Raw genomic sequence first — 16285 nt, forward strand, 5'->3', positions numbered from 1 at the left:
AACTAGAATATTGATAATTATATGCTGTATTATAATAGACTCTCTAATTATTTTTTGAGTTGTAATTTTTCTTTTATTTCTCATAAAGTGCAATTCTAAAGGTTATTATCTGTAATAGCCATTAGGGGTGGCAATTCTTGTTCTTGGGTCGTATTCGTGTCGTGTCGAGATTCATGTATAACAGGTATATGTTCGATCTGAACACGACATATTTAACAATCGTGTTAGAAAATTAAACCTGAACACGACCCGTTTATAAACAGGTTGACAGGACACGACCCGTTTAACCTGTTTACAAGTATATTTTGTTTAAACATGACAACCACACTTATAAAGTATTCAACACGTTTATGACCTATTAAAGTACTGAAATAACTTTAAATAAGTTATTAACAGCTCAGTTTCGTGTTAGCCGTGTTAATCCGAACACAACCCGTTTATTAAACGGGTTAGACGAGTCAACTAGAACACGACCCGTACTCATTTAAGGCAAACCCAAACCCGCTAACTCTCGTGCAGATTTCAAGTTGTATTATCGTGTCTAACCCATTTTGTTGGCTCCAATAGGCATGAGGTCTAATTTTTTTTTTATTAATCAACACTAATTTTCAAACAAAAAGAAAATTGAAATATATAAAATTAATTTTTTGAAAAAATAAAATAAAAATGAGTACAGAAAAGATGAAATATAAAACGCCAACCTCAATGACTTGGCGGTTGAATCCAAACACACACTCTCACCCAGAAAATTAAACCAGAACGAAAGTGACACCCAAAAAAAAAAAAAAAAAAAACACGATACGCAACCACAGGGACGAAGAATCAAAACCTAACGGTCCTCGTGTTCCATTCAACTCTCACAACTACTCTCTCATTCTCCTTTTCGCCAAGCGCCGACCTCGTTTCCGATCATACCTCTCCCCACAATGCTCTTGATTCGATTCATTTTGGGTTTTTGGGCTGATTCTTTATGTGATCCCAAACCGGAACTGTTGCAATTGAATTGAGGCATTGAATTCGATTTTTGTGTGAGGAATATTTTTGGATTTGATTTGAAATGAGCTCCCAAAGGCAGCAGGTGACGATTCGCGACCTGGCCGAGGAGGCCAAGAAGCGGATTGTGTTTCTGGCCATTTGCGTTGTGGGTTTATCATACCTCATGTCATGTGAGTTCTACTTCTACCACTACTACTACTTCTTAGCTGCTTATTATTCTAATGTTTTGGAATTTGTGTTTGGTGAATTGGTTAAAGAACTATTATTTATGCTCAATTTTGTGCAGACTTTCTTTTGTTGGAATACCTTGATTTTCAAGCTTTACATGCATTGTTGCTTCTAATTAGCATATTCAGATTTCAATTGGGCATTGTAATTATCTATTTTCCCCTTATTTCAATTGAGAATTCTTTTATTCATATATTTGTCTAGTTTCATTACACGCTGGCTCGCTGTCACTGATCTAATTTACAGATATGAATGCTCATTCTAATTGGGTACAAATACAATACTGTATTTATCTCTGACTCCCTTTCTCTCTCTTGATTCATTTAATGCAAAGTTGAAAATAATATTCTGTTGGGAATTAATAGGTCGCATTATAGTTTTTGCTTCATTGAAGTATGTGAGGTTGTTGTGTCTTGTGTTGTGCGTGACATTTATGCTATTCTCTTTCTTTAAGATACAACTTATCTTGCTCTTATTATAGTGACAAGTTCCTCTGTCTGGATCAATCTGCCTGCTGCTGCATTATTAATTCTAGTCGGCCGTTATCTATCACTGGATTATGAGACAAAGAGAAAAGCTGCAGCATATAACAGCAAACCGCCTGCTGCAAACACTCTCACCCAAAAGAAACCATTTGACCGGCCTAAAGTTGTTGATGGGTCTGAGTGGAGAAGGAGAGTGAATTCTCCTATTGTCGAGGATGCAATAGATCAGTTAACTAGACATATAGTTTCTGAGTGGGTGACTGATCTCTGGTACTCAAAGTTAACACCTGATAAAGAAGGTCCAGAGGAACTAGTGCACATAATCAATGGTGTTCTTGGGGAGATTTCAGGACGCATGAGAAATATAAATTTGATTGATCTTCTAACAAGGTTTTAGTTCCCACAATGTCTCAGACCAGTTTACTATGATTTTGACTTTTATTTATAGGATAATTACTGGAACTGAAGCTCATAGGATGATGCAGGGACCTGGTTAATCTCATTTGCACACATTTGGAGCTCTTTCGTGCGACTCAAGCTAAGATTAAAAAGAAGGAAGGGATATTAACAATTGAACACCGAGACATAGAATTAAGACTCATCATGTTTGCTGACAAGAAGTTGCATCCTGCTTTATTTTCTGCTGAAGCTGAGCACAAGGTTGCTTATCTCTCTTAAGATTACGCTCAAGTAGTTAGGCAGCATTCTGTGCTTTTTACCTGGAATATTCAAAACTATTATTTCTAATTATAGTGACTGTACTTTCTCTATGTTCAGGTTTTGCAGCATATGATGAGTGGTCTCATTTCTTTCACATTCAAGCCTGAAGACCTGCAATGCTCTTTCTTTCGTTATGTTACCCGAGAGCTACTTGCGTGTGCAGTAATACGACCTGTCTTAAACTTAGCCAGTCCAAGGTGTTTACTTTTTTGTTTGATATGAAGCAATCATGTTGTTTCATGGTATGCTGCTATCATTTTATTGCTTGATATGCTGGTATTGCTAGTAATACTTGCTTCAACATTTTGTGACAGGTTTATTAATGAACGAATTGAATCTGTGGTTGTTAATATGAACAAGTCCAAACACGCAGTTAGGCCGGTATCTGAGTCATCTCAACCCAATGCAGAGGGACTTACAGATATCTCATCTGATCATTTTTCCAGATTCTTGGATTCTTCTGTAACTGGAGTAGAACTTGTCCAATTAAAAAATGACCAGTCAAGAAGCGATACAGATACACGCGCAGCAGAGAATGGCAATGGAAATCTTTCAAAAGATCCATTGCTTTCTATTGATACTCGATCCACCCGTTCATGGAGTTCATTGCCTATGAATTCCCAAACTAATGATGTGGCAGGTATTCAACGACATCGCTCTGGAGGAGAATGGGGTGATATGTTGGATGTTGTTTCTCTCAGAAAAACTCAAGCCCTGGCTCCAGAACATTTTGAAAACATGTGGACAAAAGGAAGAAACTACAAAAACAAGGCAGGTGATGATCACTTAAATGAGCATGTTTCTCAGGGCTCCTCACATGGAAAATTGATTACAGAGAATAGCACTAAAGCAGTGTCCAATCTCAAAGATCAAGTGACAAGAGGGAGTTCTTCTGAGAGCAGTCACATACAGTCTGGATATACTGATAAGTTCAAGGAGACAAACTCAGCCCATTTTACAGTTCAGGATACTCCAAGTCAATCTCTAGTTAATTCAGATGGGGAGTATCTAGACTCAGGAAGTGACACATCGTATACTTCTGAAGATGAAAATAGCAGTATAACAGGCCTTGGCTCTCCTGGAACTAAAGTTTGGGATGGTAGGAATAATAGAAATATTGCAGTTCCTCACATTCATCATCCACTTGAAAATTTTGAGAGCCATAATGCAAAGAAAACTGCTAAGGGACGTGTTCGCTATCAAAGACATAAAAACCAGACTGGTCGGAAAAGATCTCGACCGAGCAACCAGAATGTGCATGTTTGGCAGGAGGTTGAGAGAACAAGCTTCTTGTCTGGGGATGGACAAGATATACTCAAGTCTTCCAAAGGACAAGCAAATGATGAGGACTATAGTGATGATTCTGATATGGATAGTTTTGGTAGGGTTCATAGTGGTGCCGCTGCTTCTTCATCTGCACTTTCTTCTTCTGCTGCTGAAAATCATAATCTGGCTGTCAATTCTCTGAAAAGTTCGCTGGCAGTTGATTCATTTTATAAATTGAGATGTGAGGTACAGTAAACAAAAAATATGTTTTAATTTATTTATATATTCCGAGTATTAGCTAATTCTGTTTATCTTTGGCAGGTATTGGGTGCAAATATTGTGAAGAGTGGCTCAAGGACATTTGCGGTCTACTCCGTATCTGTTGTTGATGTTAATAATAATAGTTGGTCAATTAAAAGAAGGTAATATAGATTAACATTGCATTTTCCCCCGCTTCATATGATGTGTTTTATTTTGTAACATGTCAAATAAATGGGATTTACTATGGTTTTACGTGCTTGCAACTTTTGATACTTTCTACAGGTTTCGCCATTTTGAGGAACTGCATCGGCGTCTGAAAATGTTTTCTGAATATAATCTTCACCTGCCACCGAAACATTTTCTGTCAACTGGTTTGGATGTAGTTGTCATTCGAGAACGGTGTAAATTGCTTGATGATTATTTGAAGGTTAATGATGATATCAGTCTTCTGTCCTTTTTTAATTTTTTGAGATGTTGTTACTGGCTATCTGGTCAACTGGATGATTTTAAATTATACGTAATATCATATCTTTACTTTCCACATTTTAAGTGTTCTGACTCATGGGAAAACTTTGTTGTTTTGCTGCTGGTATGTCTACTTGCGTGATTTGCATTAGAACTCATTTGTTAAATGCTACTACTGTTTATCCATTAGCTTAACCTTGTGTATATTTACCTTCAGATTGATGCATCTTTCACTTAATTAACTACTCATGTTCTTCAGTGTGGTGTGACTGGAGTTGGTTAAATAGTCATGCGTACATACATTTATTGGTTGTTAACTGATAAGTATGGGATTTAAGTTGATAAGCCAATAGAAAGGAGTCTAGGATTTATATGCAATTCCTCTCCTTTCCTATCTATTAATCTTTCCTGTTGTCTAATATTTTCGTGATGTTGTTATGTCTTCATATTCCTCAGAAGCTTATGCTGCTTCCAACAATTTCCGGATCAATTGAAGTTTGGGATTTTCTGAGCGTTGATTCTCAGGTATGCAATTAGACAAAAAGAAATGAGATTTATTTTTTGGTATTGGTGGTATTTAATACAATTTAATTTTATTTGGTGCAGACATATACTTTCTCCAATTCCTTCTCCATAGTTGAAACTTTGTCAGGTAGATTATGATCTATTCATGCATATGTAACTTTCAAAAAAAAAAAAAATCTTATTGCGCTTGTTTGGAATTATATAGTTGGCCTAGAAGATAAGCCATCTGAAAGAAGTAAAGGGGTTTCAAACGTTGGTGGAATGGACGGCTCTTCTTTAAATACAGAACGTCAGGAACCTGCATTACGAATGAGGAATAATGCATCTGGGTCTAGATTAAACACACCAAAAGCTATGAATTATTCACCGGTGAAAATTCTAGGTAAAGAAACTACAGAGACATTTGATAATTCTGGTGGTGCTTCTGAAACAAAGGCTCAAAAAGATGTATCCTCACTTAGAAAGTCGGGAAAAGTTTTAAAAGGTAGAGAAAGTGATAGGGCAGCATCAGAGTCGTTAGATGCTGCAAATGACCTGACCCTTCCTACAGAGGTAAACAAATAAAATTTGTCTGTTCATCCCATTCTGAATATATTTTTGGTTAGCACTTGGCATAGGTATGAACCTTGTGTTTCTATGTCTCGTACAATTCTTTCCTTCAGTGGGTGCCACCAAATGTAAGTGTTCCCATACTGGATTTGGTCGACGTCATTCTCCAGCTCCAAGATGGTGGATGGATCAGGTATCTCGTATGTTTCATTTTGGAGCTGTCTCTTCTATCCAAGATTCTGATTACATACATCTTCATTTCATCTGATTATTTTTTAATGTAACTATGCTGCGCATTGTAGGAGACAAGCTTTTTGGGTGGCCAAACAAATCCTGCAACTAGGAATGGGAGATGCCTTTGACGATTGGTTAATAGAGAAAATCCAGCTTCTGCGTAAGGGATCTGTGGTTGCTTCAGGGATCAAGCGACTTGAGCAAGTAAAATTCCATTGCTACTAGAGAACTCTGTTCCCCTTTTCCTTAAAATTAATTACTGTCATAATTATTCAACAGTTGTTCTCATTTTATTTTTGGTAGATACTCTGGCCTGATGGAATATTCTTAACCAAACACCCAAAGAGACGTGCACCATCACCTTCTAACACATCCCCGGGTTCACCCAGTGCTCATCAACATACAGAAGTATCGTCGCCTAGGATGGCCGATGACCAACAAGAAGAAGCAAATCGACGTGCAAATCTTGTATATGAGCTAATGATTGGTACTACTATTTTGTCATGAAAGATTTGTTAACATGTACAGTTTGGAAGTTGGCATTTCATTAGCCTAAGAATCTTCTTTCCTTTCGGATATGCAGAGAAAGCACCTGCAGCTATTGTCGGTCTTGTTGGTCGCAAGGAATACGAACAATGTGCCAAGGATCTATATTTCTTTCTTCAGGTGAGCGTTTTTTCAAAAATGTTGATTACTCAATCAATCATGGTTCGTTGATTGTCATCTTAATTTTGCCTTTGCAGTCATCTGTTTTCTTGAAGCAAGTGGGTTTTGAGGTTCTGGAGCTCATTCTAGTGTCAGCATTTCCAGAACTAGACAACACATTCAAGCAATTGCATGATGAAAAACATAAATTTGGTGAGTTTAAACCGCAGTAGAGCGGTGTCTACATTTTTGATGACACAATTCTGTTGTCAAATTGAGATTTTGCCATCGAAATGTCATCGCCCTTGATCTTAACATTTTGCCTTGTGGAATTGAGAAAAGCTGAGTTGTGTAAATGATATTTTGATGTAGCTAGCATCTTTGACGAAATTGTACGTAAAAGACATTAGATAAGTGCAAATACATGATATTTACTGCGTACAGAAACACAATCCTGTCGATTTTTTTTTATACATATGGCATTACACTAAAAAAATATATATATAAAAAATGATAAATCATCATGTTAGAATAAGATCACATTTTTTATTCAAATTACCGAATTAAAATCCAATTTCTAAGGTTAATTGATCATAAAAAAAAAATGAAGAAAAAATTGCATTTTCAAATTGAGCATGGTTGCATGCTGCAATAAAAAATTATTACAAAAGTTGCATCATCAGTTAAACTAAAAAAAAATGGTGCCTTTTAGCATTTTTCGTTGAACCCATTGTATCACACCCAGGGGAAATAAATAAATTTTTTATGTTATATCATGTTTGAATGAGAAAATATAGAAATAATTTTAAAACAACATAATAGTTTTTTTTTAAAAAAATTAATCAAATTATAAATAAATACGATGGAGATAATCATATTACAAAAATATTTTAAGTTTCTCGACACGATTCTTAATTAATGAAGCCGTGTAAGAATATACAGGATTAAACAGTTCAATCTAATAAAGAAAATATAAAGTAATGCATGCAGTTTACAATATTATTCCCTACAGACCTATGAACGTTCCGCTTATAAACAAAGCGGCGATGATAAGCCAGTTTTGGTATGATCATTTTGGGGTAAAAATACAATGTATTTAAAAATACATCATGATGCACAGTAAGTTCTGAAAAATAGCTTCAACAATGATCGTATTGGGATTTGGCCAAATATTCTAGTAGCTAAAGAAAAAAAAATGCATACATGCAACAAATCATTACCCAGTGAGCACAACTACTAAGATTGGTTTTTAAAAAATGTAGTGTTATCGTCGGCGTGCTTTGGTGTAAAAATATAGCAAAATAATCCTTTCGAAGTCATAACAAAATTGCACTTAGATATCAAAGGGAGGAACTAGCTAAATGATCGGAGAGCTATGAACACAACTGAACTAAAATTTCCAAAATGGAAATATCTATAATAATGTGAGCCCTAAAAATTATAATGACAATAATCAAGACAAGTGAACCCTAGTTTCCAAATGGGGAACATTTTAGAAAAATATACGGTTGAATTGTAGAGAGGAAAGAGATCAAACCGCCCAAGAAAAATAAATACTAAACAATAAAATAAGAATCAAAACTTCATTAAAACTTGAGCAAATGACAGTAGTCTTACCATCCTTGTCCAAAATTTAGAACTACATTCAAATAACTACTAATGAAATAGGTCTTAAACTCTCCAACAAACAATGTACTTATAAAACTTGCCCAACATAAAAGGAAAAAAAAGCTTTGTAAAGCTATAACAAGTTTGCTCAAATCTGATCAAAATGACCTTCTATAAGCACCTTATGCGGTTGCAGCGGCTGCTCCCTTGCTCCTGGGTGCTGCTTGAGTTCCTATTAAACAAAATCAAATACGTACTGAATCAGCACAAAAGCCAAACAAGAAAAACCCATCACAAAACTCACAACAATGGAGAATAAAACTAAGAAGTTATCATCATTACCCTCTCTGAAACCGCTCTTGAATCTGCGAGGAACGTTACGAAGGTACCTCATCCTTCCAGTGCCGGTGGTCTTCCTACGGATCGCCTTGACACTCCAGTTGTCTAGAATTAAATGAAACAAAATTAAACTAAAGCCCTAAACACCAATATGAAACTCTTCCAAGGAAAAAAAAATGGTTTTATGATTATCTAAGTACAACCTAAAGTGATTCGTTATACGATTCATTAACATTCATACATAACGATTGTGAAAACAAGATGTAACATTAAGACGATGAAGAAAGAAACTTACAAGTCCTCTTGCGGGCAGCTGGGTAAGCACAAGCCGAGCATCGACTCTTCTGGAGATGGAAACTGCGGCGACCACACCTCACACAGAGAGTGTGGGTCTTGTTCCTCCTCTTACCGAAACTTCCAGTTCCCTTACCCTATTGATTTCATCGCAATACAAAATAATAATAATAATTCAATACGTAAACAAGAATCAAAATCGAAATCAACCAAAATTGCATGATATCAGAACAGTAGAGATAGCAAATGAGAAGAGAGAAATGTACCATTGTAGCAGAGAGAAATGAAGAAACCTTAGGCGGTGAAGAGGACGAGTTTGGCTAAATAGAAGGAAGCGGCGCTGAGAGGAGTTTATAAGAGCCAAGTGCGAGGGTTTTAGAATGTCTAGGGTTGGAAACAAATTGGGGAACTATTTGGGCCGACTTTCTATTGGGCCCAATTTGTTGGGCTTTTAAAAAAATATTTCATTATTCTCTTTTTTCTATAGGGAAATTTACAAAAATACTAGAATTTGTGTTAACTTTTACAAAAATACTGTCACACGGAAATTTTTTCAAAAATACTGTGTTTTTATAAAACACCAGTAAAACACAAAGCAGAACAACTCAAAACAACAGTAGAACACTAGTAAAACACCAGTAGAATACTAGTAAAAACTTAACACAGTATACTGCAGTATGAAACTTATAAAAAAATACAGTAAAAAAGTAAAAAATACCGTCTGACAGTATTTTTGTAAAAAAATGGCAAAAGTCAGTATACCATATAAATTTCCCTTTCTATATCACTTTTGTTAAATACCTTAATTTATTTTTAATATATATGTATATATTTTTTTTGGAATACTTTACTTTTGCATTCTTAATAAGAAAAGAAATTCTGTATAATAATCCCCTAATCTTTTTATACTGGGAGGAGAATTTGGACTTTGACCTACAGTTGGACAAAAGGTGTTGGTGAATAATTCATTATCATTCTCTCCATTTTCTAGTTCTTTGATTTGTTAACTCATTTTCATGTTGATGCTCGTCTCCTTGTTATTTTTTTTCCTTGTTACTACCAAACATATTGCTGAGGCTTTGGGCATCTAGGATCTTGCTTGCCTATGCTATCAAAAGATGGTGGTACTCTTATTAATGTCATTTTTCATTATAAGGTTAGAATTACTAAGTGCATGTTTAGCATCATAACTAAAAAACTGTTTTTTCTTTTTAAAAACAGAAAATTATTTTTTGAAAACAATTTGGCACATTTTTGAAAACGATTTTAAAAAAAGTTCTGAAAAATAAGAATTTTGAAAACTGTTTTATTTTAAAAACTCATTTTCATGTTGATTGATACTCGTCTCCTTGTTAAACATATTGCTGAGGCTTTGGGCATCTAGGATCTTGCTTGCCTATGCTACCAAAAGATGGTGGTACTCTTTTCAATGTCATTTTTCCTAATAGTGTGGCTCACATTTAAATTAACTCTCTTTGAATATTCATTATGTTTGGTGGCATAACCATTCTAATTGTATTGATGCCTTAGCACTCTTTTCCCTCTGAAGGTTGTAAATGAGATCATTTTTTTCAAAATAAATAAAATAATACTTTTTTTTTGATGAAATAAATAAAATAATACTTAAACTCCTAAAAATATTTGTAGTGAAATATACGAACCGTAATGATGACTAACAAGCTTGGGTTTGACTTATTTCAAAATGAAAAACTTCTTGTCTATAAATAAGCCAATTTCTATATTTTTCATTAATAATAAATTTCACAATAATAAAAAGATATTTCTTTTGCATTTTCCAATTATGGCAAGGCGTTTCAAAAAAAAAAAAAGAATTATGGCAAGGCTGTATTTCTGTGGTTTAAATATATTTTCATATTTTCTCAAAAAGCCATTTCAAATAAAATTCAAAACAATGTAAAGACAGAAAGAATTATAAGACATGATAACCAAGAAAAAACAGGGTGTGTATAAATCTTCCTGATATAGAAAGAAAATGAATAGAAATACATGATTTCCAATCAATCAACCAAATAAATCCACATGAAATGAAACACCTCCGGTCCATCGGACCGCCTATTCAATAATCAAATTACAACGATGCAGAGCTATACAAAAGCAGCCTTCTTCTGGCATGGTAATCCCATGAAATATGGCTATTAAAAATGATAGCCAATCTTCATCACCACACCAGTATCGTATTGTGCGCCAAGCCATGGAAAACAATCCAATCCCCTCCGTCCGAGCTACCAACTAGTAGAGTAGAGTTTCTCAACAATACACAGAAGTACCAACCAATTATGACAATGAGCTGCTGAATCTATGATCATGCCAAATTTTTATATCTATTATTCCTAAGCAGCACCAATTGATCAGAGAAAATAATACTAAATTCCACATCAAATCAGTAACCAGAAGAAGATACAAGAACATTGTGTTCTTTCAGACGCTTCTGAAATTGTGCCAGACGGGTTTGTAATTGCATGATCCCCGCAGCCTTCTGAGATAGAATGGCATTCAATTTGGAAACATAATCATCTAGCTGATTCCCTGGTTGATCCGCTTCAACCAAAAGATTCATCTCCTGCACAAGAATATAAGAATCCAAAATGAAGAAGACAGCATAGATTGGAATTGATAAAATTTACACTCAGAAATAAAATTCTGTGTGGAGCGTTCTTATCCAAAAAATATATGAGCTACGGTCAAAATGTGGTACATTGGTATTTTAAACTTGATACTCCAAACACTAGTTCTATTTTAATGAATTGTATACCTCTTTAACAATATTCATAGTATCCTCCACTTGTTTCCTGTGAGCATTAACAAGATCTTCCTCTTCCTGCAACGAGTGTACCACAAAAACATGTTAAAAGACTTACTATTGTTTTCATCACTTGTCAAATGAGAAAAGTCACTATCTTCCCAGTCACCTGTAAAAGGAAATTCAAATCATCATCTGAATGTGAGCTTTTGGAATCAACCCTTGGCGTTTCTTTCCATTTTGGCTGACCATTGGGTCTCCGTAATTTTTCTTCTGCATTTGAAAAACCAAACGATCCTAGCTTCTCGTTCTTTTTCCATAACGATTTTGGTGGAGGCTCATATGTTTCTTCAGGAGTGTCAAAATCCTCACTCTCACCTTGTTCATCCTCAAACGTGGAGGAAGTTTGTAAAGCAGAAGATAGGGGCACTGTTGTTGACTCCTTAAGGTTCAAGGTTGGAGGCAACACATCCTTCTTTGGGTTGTTTCCCTTTGAGAGGCTCTTCACCCTGGATTAGAATTTTTCATAATAATGAACATTAAAATGCCAGATATGACAAGCGAGTAAAATTAATAAAAGAACCGAATATGCTTTTATCAGTGTGATTCTTTTTTCTTTTTTACCTATCTGCATATCTCAGCGTATTGAGAGTATGCTCGCAAGATCCCGAACTTGGTGATATGCATGACACCATCACAGTGCGTGAATTACCCATGAAAGAATCCCTAAGAACTTCAGTTAATTTACTGCCTCTGAATGGAATGTGACCTTGGTCATTGTCAAGAGCTCTAATACATTCTTTCAATGCTAGCAAACTCTTGTTGATTTCAGCACCTTCCATTCTGCACCAATATTAGAAACAACTAGTAATATAAGTAGACTACAGACAGAGAAAGAACAGATATCAAGGGGTAACATGACAATAGGCAATCATAGCGTTCCAAAACATTAAACACAATAATAAGTGATTAATGGGAACCAGAGAGACTGCATTTATTTAAGATACCATCCTATTCCTAAAGATGTTCTATTAAAGCCCAATTAATAGCTGTGATGCGGATATTACCTTGTCTGTTTATCATTATCTGTAGTGTCAGCACCTCGTTCACTTCCAGCAAGGTCAATGAAGGAGAGCTTGCCAACAAGACGGGGAGGCTTTGATTCACTGCCGTCAGCTGATCTCTTTATAGCAAGCTGAAGTATGGCATGTGAACGGGAGGATTCTTCATTTGCACCAGTTGTACCAGTACTTCTGGTGGCACTTCCTCTTTCAATGAGCTCCTTTATGGTCTCTACATCAGACACCCTGTATTCTTGCAAGCCCACAATGCAAACTTGCTGCTTTCCATCCTCCCTCATACAAAGTTTCCTGATTGAAATAGGGTTCTACCTTTAGGGCCAAATCTTTGAATCTCAATTAGAATGTAAAAAGATCAATGACAAAAAGACTTACTTTCGTTCATTGAGGAGATCAAAAAGCTTTCCCCCGTATATTTCAAAAAAGCTCACAAACAACTGAAATCCATGGTTGCGGTATGTGTGATGCATCAACCTCAAGATGTCTCGTGATGCCTTAAGAGGCAATGGTTTCATTGTGTATGTCTTTCCACTACCTGAAAGGGATACAAAGAAGAACCAGAATAATGTAAGCACACTTGAATTTACTGCAGAACTCAAAGATGGTATAGAAAAGCTAAATCCAACTAATACAGAGGCGAAACATCTAAACTTTCAGTAGAAAAATAGATAAATATATACATACACATCTTCAAAGTAAAAAAGTTGTCACATTGTGCATCAAAACTGATTTGTAGTTACCTGTTTGTCCATAAGCAAAACAAGTTGCCTTTGTGCGTTGAAAAATTATTGGAACAATAGGCTCCACAGTCTCACGGTATACCTGAAAGTAAACAAACAGCATATTAGGAATGTTAACATATGCTTACATCCAAATACGATATAATGTTCAGCACTATTATTTTCTAAAAGTAGAATATTACCTCGTCATTTGACACCTCCTCATTCAGCACTGCATCAAAAACAAATTCATGTTTTTCTACATATTCTGTAAGGTCAACCTGCAAAAAATTAAGAAACATATAAAGCCTTGGATTATTAAGTTGTACAATACAAAATAAAAATGAAAAAGTAACAATAAAAAATGTACAACCTGTTGTGATATTTCATATTAGTTCCAAATACTGAATTGAATTTTCATTTTCTCACAAATATTACTTGAATTGGCCCATAATGAAGCAAGCAAAAACTTAGCATAAGAAATGCAACATTTACCTTGAGCTTAGTCTCATGAACGGTTAGAGAATTTGAATATGTATCTATGATATCTTCCTCATTCTTAGCCAGTTCCTTTTTGTTAAGTGGCCTCTTCCGAACCTGTAACCACAGCATCAATCTCAGATGTTGAAATAACAGCACTAAGAGGACATATAATCAATCTTATCCAGATTAAACCATATTGTTAAGGCTGATTAGAATACAGAAATTTAAAACCACATTTACTTACAAGCAAAGCAAACCATTTAGATTGAAATCACATCCTCTGTTATGATTAGAAACTAGTTGAGGAACAGAAAAGAGAAAGGCATACCACAACTTTGATCTTTGCTACAGCACTGGCTTTCTCCTTGTCTACAGCAATACTTTTCAGGAGGTTGTTTTCTGGCAAACCACGAGCTCTGCCTGTTTGCTTGGTAAGGTATGGTTCAGAATCATCAAAACTTCGGCCTCGAACAGGAGGATACAGAGAATTACCATCATACAGACCAGAGACTGGCATCTAACAATTACATATAAAAGGATGTTAGCAGAAAATATGGCCAAATATGCACTTCCTAATTTAGACAAAAGGGTAAAGAAACTCACTACCACCTTTCTTAATGGATTGAGCAAATGACAATGCAAGTTATTATTCACAGAGATTTCAGTTTAAACCAATTCAATATATGTTTCAACAGAGCTACAGAATCAGTTCATCAAATCAAATGTTTGAGTTCACACATTACAAACATATTTAAATCAAAACAAGAAAGCAAAATGCAGTCTTCCCCTAGCGAAAAAAAATGTAAGAGACTCACCTCAGGGAGAAGCTCGGTGTCAAAAGAATGCAGATCCAACAGTCCAGGACTAAACTCATTAGGCGAGTCATCACTGTTCTTCCTCCTCGGAGGAGTATTTGGCTCCATGTAAAAATCATTGAAGCCCCTCTGGGCACTCCGATACATTCTAGACCCTTGCGCTCCACCACCACCAACACCAACACTACCGTAGAAACCAAAATCCTGCTTCGAATTCGACCATCAAAGTAGCACAGTCAAACAGCTGAGATACCAATTATAGACTCAGATCTTAAGATCAAAAAAATCATATGTCTAAACCCATCTCCACACGCAAAATCCTCCATCTATCTATCTTCAAAATAGGCTCTTTCACTTTAACGGATTTTCTGGGAAAGAAAACACAAAGTACCAAAACCAAAACCACAAAAAAAAAAAAGAAAAACCTTTTCACCTGAGGAATAGCACTAGAGGCGTTGGAAGACTGAAGATGTTGAAGACCAGCTGACTGAAGCCATCTCCCGTTAGAAGAAGACTCCAAAAAATTATCTGAGTATTGACGCTGATGGTGAACCCCAGTAGTACCAGATCTCTGCCCTTGTCTTCCCATACCGTTCATACTCTTCTCAGAAGAAAACCCAGCTCAAATCTCGACCGATCCGACCCTCTCTGAGAATCTTGGATCGGAAAGCCTTAAACTTTCTCTCTCTTTCACTCAACAACAACAACAACAACGACAACAAATCGCTCTCAGATATTAGCAATGCAACAAAAAATGTAAAATCAGAGAGCTAAGGCCTCACTCAGATTGAAGTTGAACCCATTTCAAATCAAAAAGCAGTAATGGAGGCTGAGCTTGATGATTGAGTAAACCCAAAGATATAGGAAGATTGAAAGAAAAAGAAGAAGAGAAGCTTTGAATTTTTGAAGAAAAGCTTTGCACGTGCGAGATTGGATTTGACACGTGCGAGTGTGTGGTTTAAATGGAAGGAGGAGGAAGAGTCTTTAAACGACGACGTGTCGTATGGGCCCTTCTTAGTCTCTATTCTCTAATTTATGTTTCCCCAACGTCTCACGTGGTGGGGTCCACATTGGATATTGCCTATTCAAAAAATGTATATATTATTTATTTATTTTTTAATTAATTGGGCGCTTCGACTTCATATTCAAATTTCGAACGCCACGTGTTCCGATTAGGTGACTTGAGGAGTTGAGTTAATCGGACGGTGGAGTTTGAACAGTACCACAATCTCCTTGGCCGAACCAAGTTGCGGGACCCACCACTGCCGCACTACACTTGTTTTTTGTCTTGGGCAATTCTGTTTTGGTGTTAAGATTTGTCAAGGAAATTTACCTCTTTGTTGTATTGTTGGAGTTGATTATGTTATTATTACAAGGAGTGTTAAAAGCCTAATTATAATTTTTATCTTTTAAATTTTAATATATATTAAATCATATCCTTTAAATTTTTTGGTAGTTAAAAATTTTCCTTAAATTATTGAGATTGTTAAATTTAGATACTTTTATTTCATTTCATTCAATTTTATTATTTGAGTGATTGTTTATATATTAAATTATACTTCCCACACTTTGATATCTACCAAATTATGCCCCTCGAACTTTAATATGTACTAAATCATACTCCCTGAACTTTCATCAATGTTATACTTTTTTTTTACTAAAATTGGACAAAAGTCCTTAAATCCAACAATCTCAATAATTCAAGGGTATTTTTAACGAACTTAAAAGTTCAGAGAACATAATTTGGTACATGTCACAGTTTAGGAGAAAAAAAAACTTAATTACCCTAATTACAATTTCTTAGTTAATTTTT

General features: G+C 35.5%; 3 protein-coding genes across 4 annotated transcripts; 1 reads left to right on the plus strand and 2 right to left on the minus strand.

Annotated features, from left to right (window-relative positions):
- Window positions 1-697: 697 nt before the first annotated feature.
- On the plus strand, window positions 698-6821 carry LOC115707853 (uncharacterized). Its single transcript, XM_030635937.2, has 15 exons — window positions 698-1166; window positions 1706-2099; window positions 2195-2369; window positions 2487-2626; window positions 2744-3941; window positions 4017-4117; window positions 4239-4383; window positions 4878-4946; window positions 5028-5073; window positions 5152-5498; window positions 5609-5688; window positions 5798-5933; window positions 6033-6216; window positions 6313-6395; window positions 6473-6821. The coding sequence occupies exons 1-15, from the start codon at window positions 1058-1060 to the stop codon at window positions 6605-6607; spliced, it is 3342 nt and encodes a 1113-aa protein (XP_030491797.2). The 5' UTR covers window positions 698-1057; the 3' UTR covers window positions 6608-6821.
- Window positions 6822-7938: 1117 nt separating this feature from the next.
- On the minus strand, window positions 7939-9040 carry LOC115707854 (large ribosomal subunit protein eL37x). The gene is made up of 4 exons (XM_030635938.2): window positions 8882-9040; window positions 8617-8752; window positions 8325-8426; window positions 7939-8214 (listed from the first exon to the last, which is right to left on the minus strand). Exons 1-4 carry the CDS (start codon window positions 8882-8884, stop codon window positions 8165-8167), a joined length of 291 nt encoding a protein of 96 aa, XP_030491798.1. The 5' UTR covers window positions 8885-9040; the 3' UTR covers window positions 7939-8164.
- Window positions 9041-10558: 1518 nt separating this feature from the next.
- Window positions 10559-15472, minus strand: LOC115707855 (kinesin-like protein KIN-13B). 2 transcript variants are annotated; one of them, XM_030635940.2, is made up of 12 exons: window positions 14906-15472; window positions 14473-14676; window positions 13986-14174; window positions 13670-13771; window positions 13378-13455; window positions 13196-13277; window positions 12831-12990; window positions 12444-12746; window positions 12001-12219; window positions 11546-11885; window positions 11389-11454; window positions 10559-11196 (listed from the first exon to the last, which is right to left on the minus strand). In XM_030635940.2, exons 1-12 carry the CDS (start codon window positions 15068-15070, stop codon window positions 11017-11019), a joined length of 2088 nt encoding a protein of 695 aa, XP_030491800.1. In that variant the 5' UTR covers window positions 15071-15472; the 3' UTR covers window positions 10559-11016. The 2 variants fall into 2 exon arrangements, with proteins under 2 accessions (XP_030491800.1, XP_030491799.1); XM_030635939.2 differs by having other exon boundaries at window positions 14473-14679; window positions 14906-15402.
- Window positions 15473-16285: the final 813 nt, after the last annotated feature.

This window comes from Cannabis sativa, chromosome 1 (genome assembly GCF_029168945.1).
Source record: "Cannabis sativa cultivar Pink pepper isolate KNU-18-1 chromosome 1, ASM2916894v1, whole genome shotgun sequence".
Classification (NCBI taxonomy): domain Eukaryota; kingdom Viridiplantae; phylum Streptophyta; class Magnoliopsida; order Rosales; family Cannabaceae; genus Cannabis; species Cannabis sativa.

Excerpts from the sequence above, each read along its gene's own strand:
- LOC115707853 (XM_030635937.2), top strand. The coding sequence starts at position 1,058 with ATGAGCTCCCAAAGGCAGCAGGTGACGATTCGCGACCTGGCCGAGGAG. Across the intron at positions 1,167-1,705 it reads TTTATCATACCTCATGTCAT|TGACAAGTTCCTCTGTCTGG; the intron begins GTGAGTTCTACT and ends CTCTTATTATAG. Across the intron at positions 2,100-2,194 it reads TTGATTGATCTTCTAACAAG|GGACCTGGTTAATCTCATTT; the intron begins GTTTTAGTTCCC and ends AGGATGATGCAG.
- LOC115707854 (XM_030635938.2), bottom strand. Across the intron at positions 8,427-8,616 it reads AGCTGCCCGCAAGAGGACTT|ACAACTGGAGTGTCAAGGCG; the intron begins GTAAGTTTCTTT and ends ATTTAATTCTAG. Across the intron at positions 8,215-8,324 it reads CAAGAGCGGTTTCAGAGAGG|GAACTCAAGCAGCACCCAGG; the intron begins GTAATGATGATA and ends TTTGTTTAATAG.
- LOC115707855 (XM_030635939.2), bottom strand. The coding sequence starts at position 15,070 with ATGAACGGTATGGGAAGACAAGGGCAGAGATCTGGTACTACTGGGGTT. Across the intron at positions 13,456-13,669 it reads TTCATGAGACTAAGCTCAAG|GTTGACCTTACAGAATATGT; the intron begins GTAAATGTTGCA and ends AATTTTTTGCAG. Across the intron at positions 11,197-11,388 it reads CTATGAATATTGTTAAAGAG|GAGATGAATCTTTTGGTTGA; the intron begins GTATACAATTCA and ends ATTCTTGTGCAG.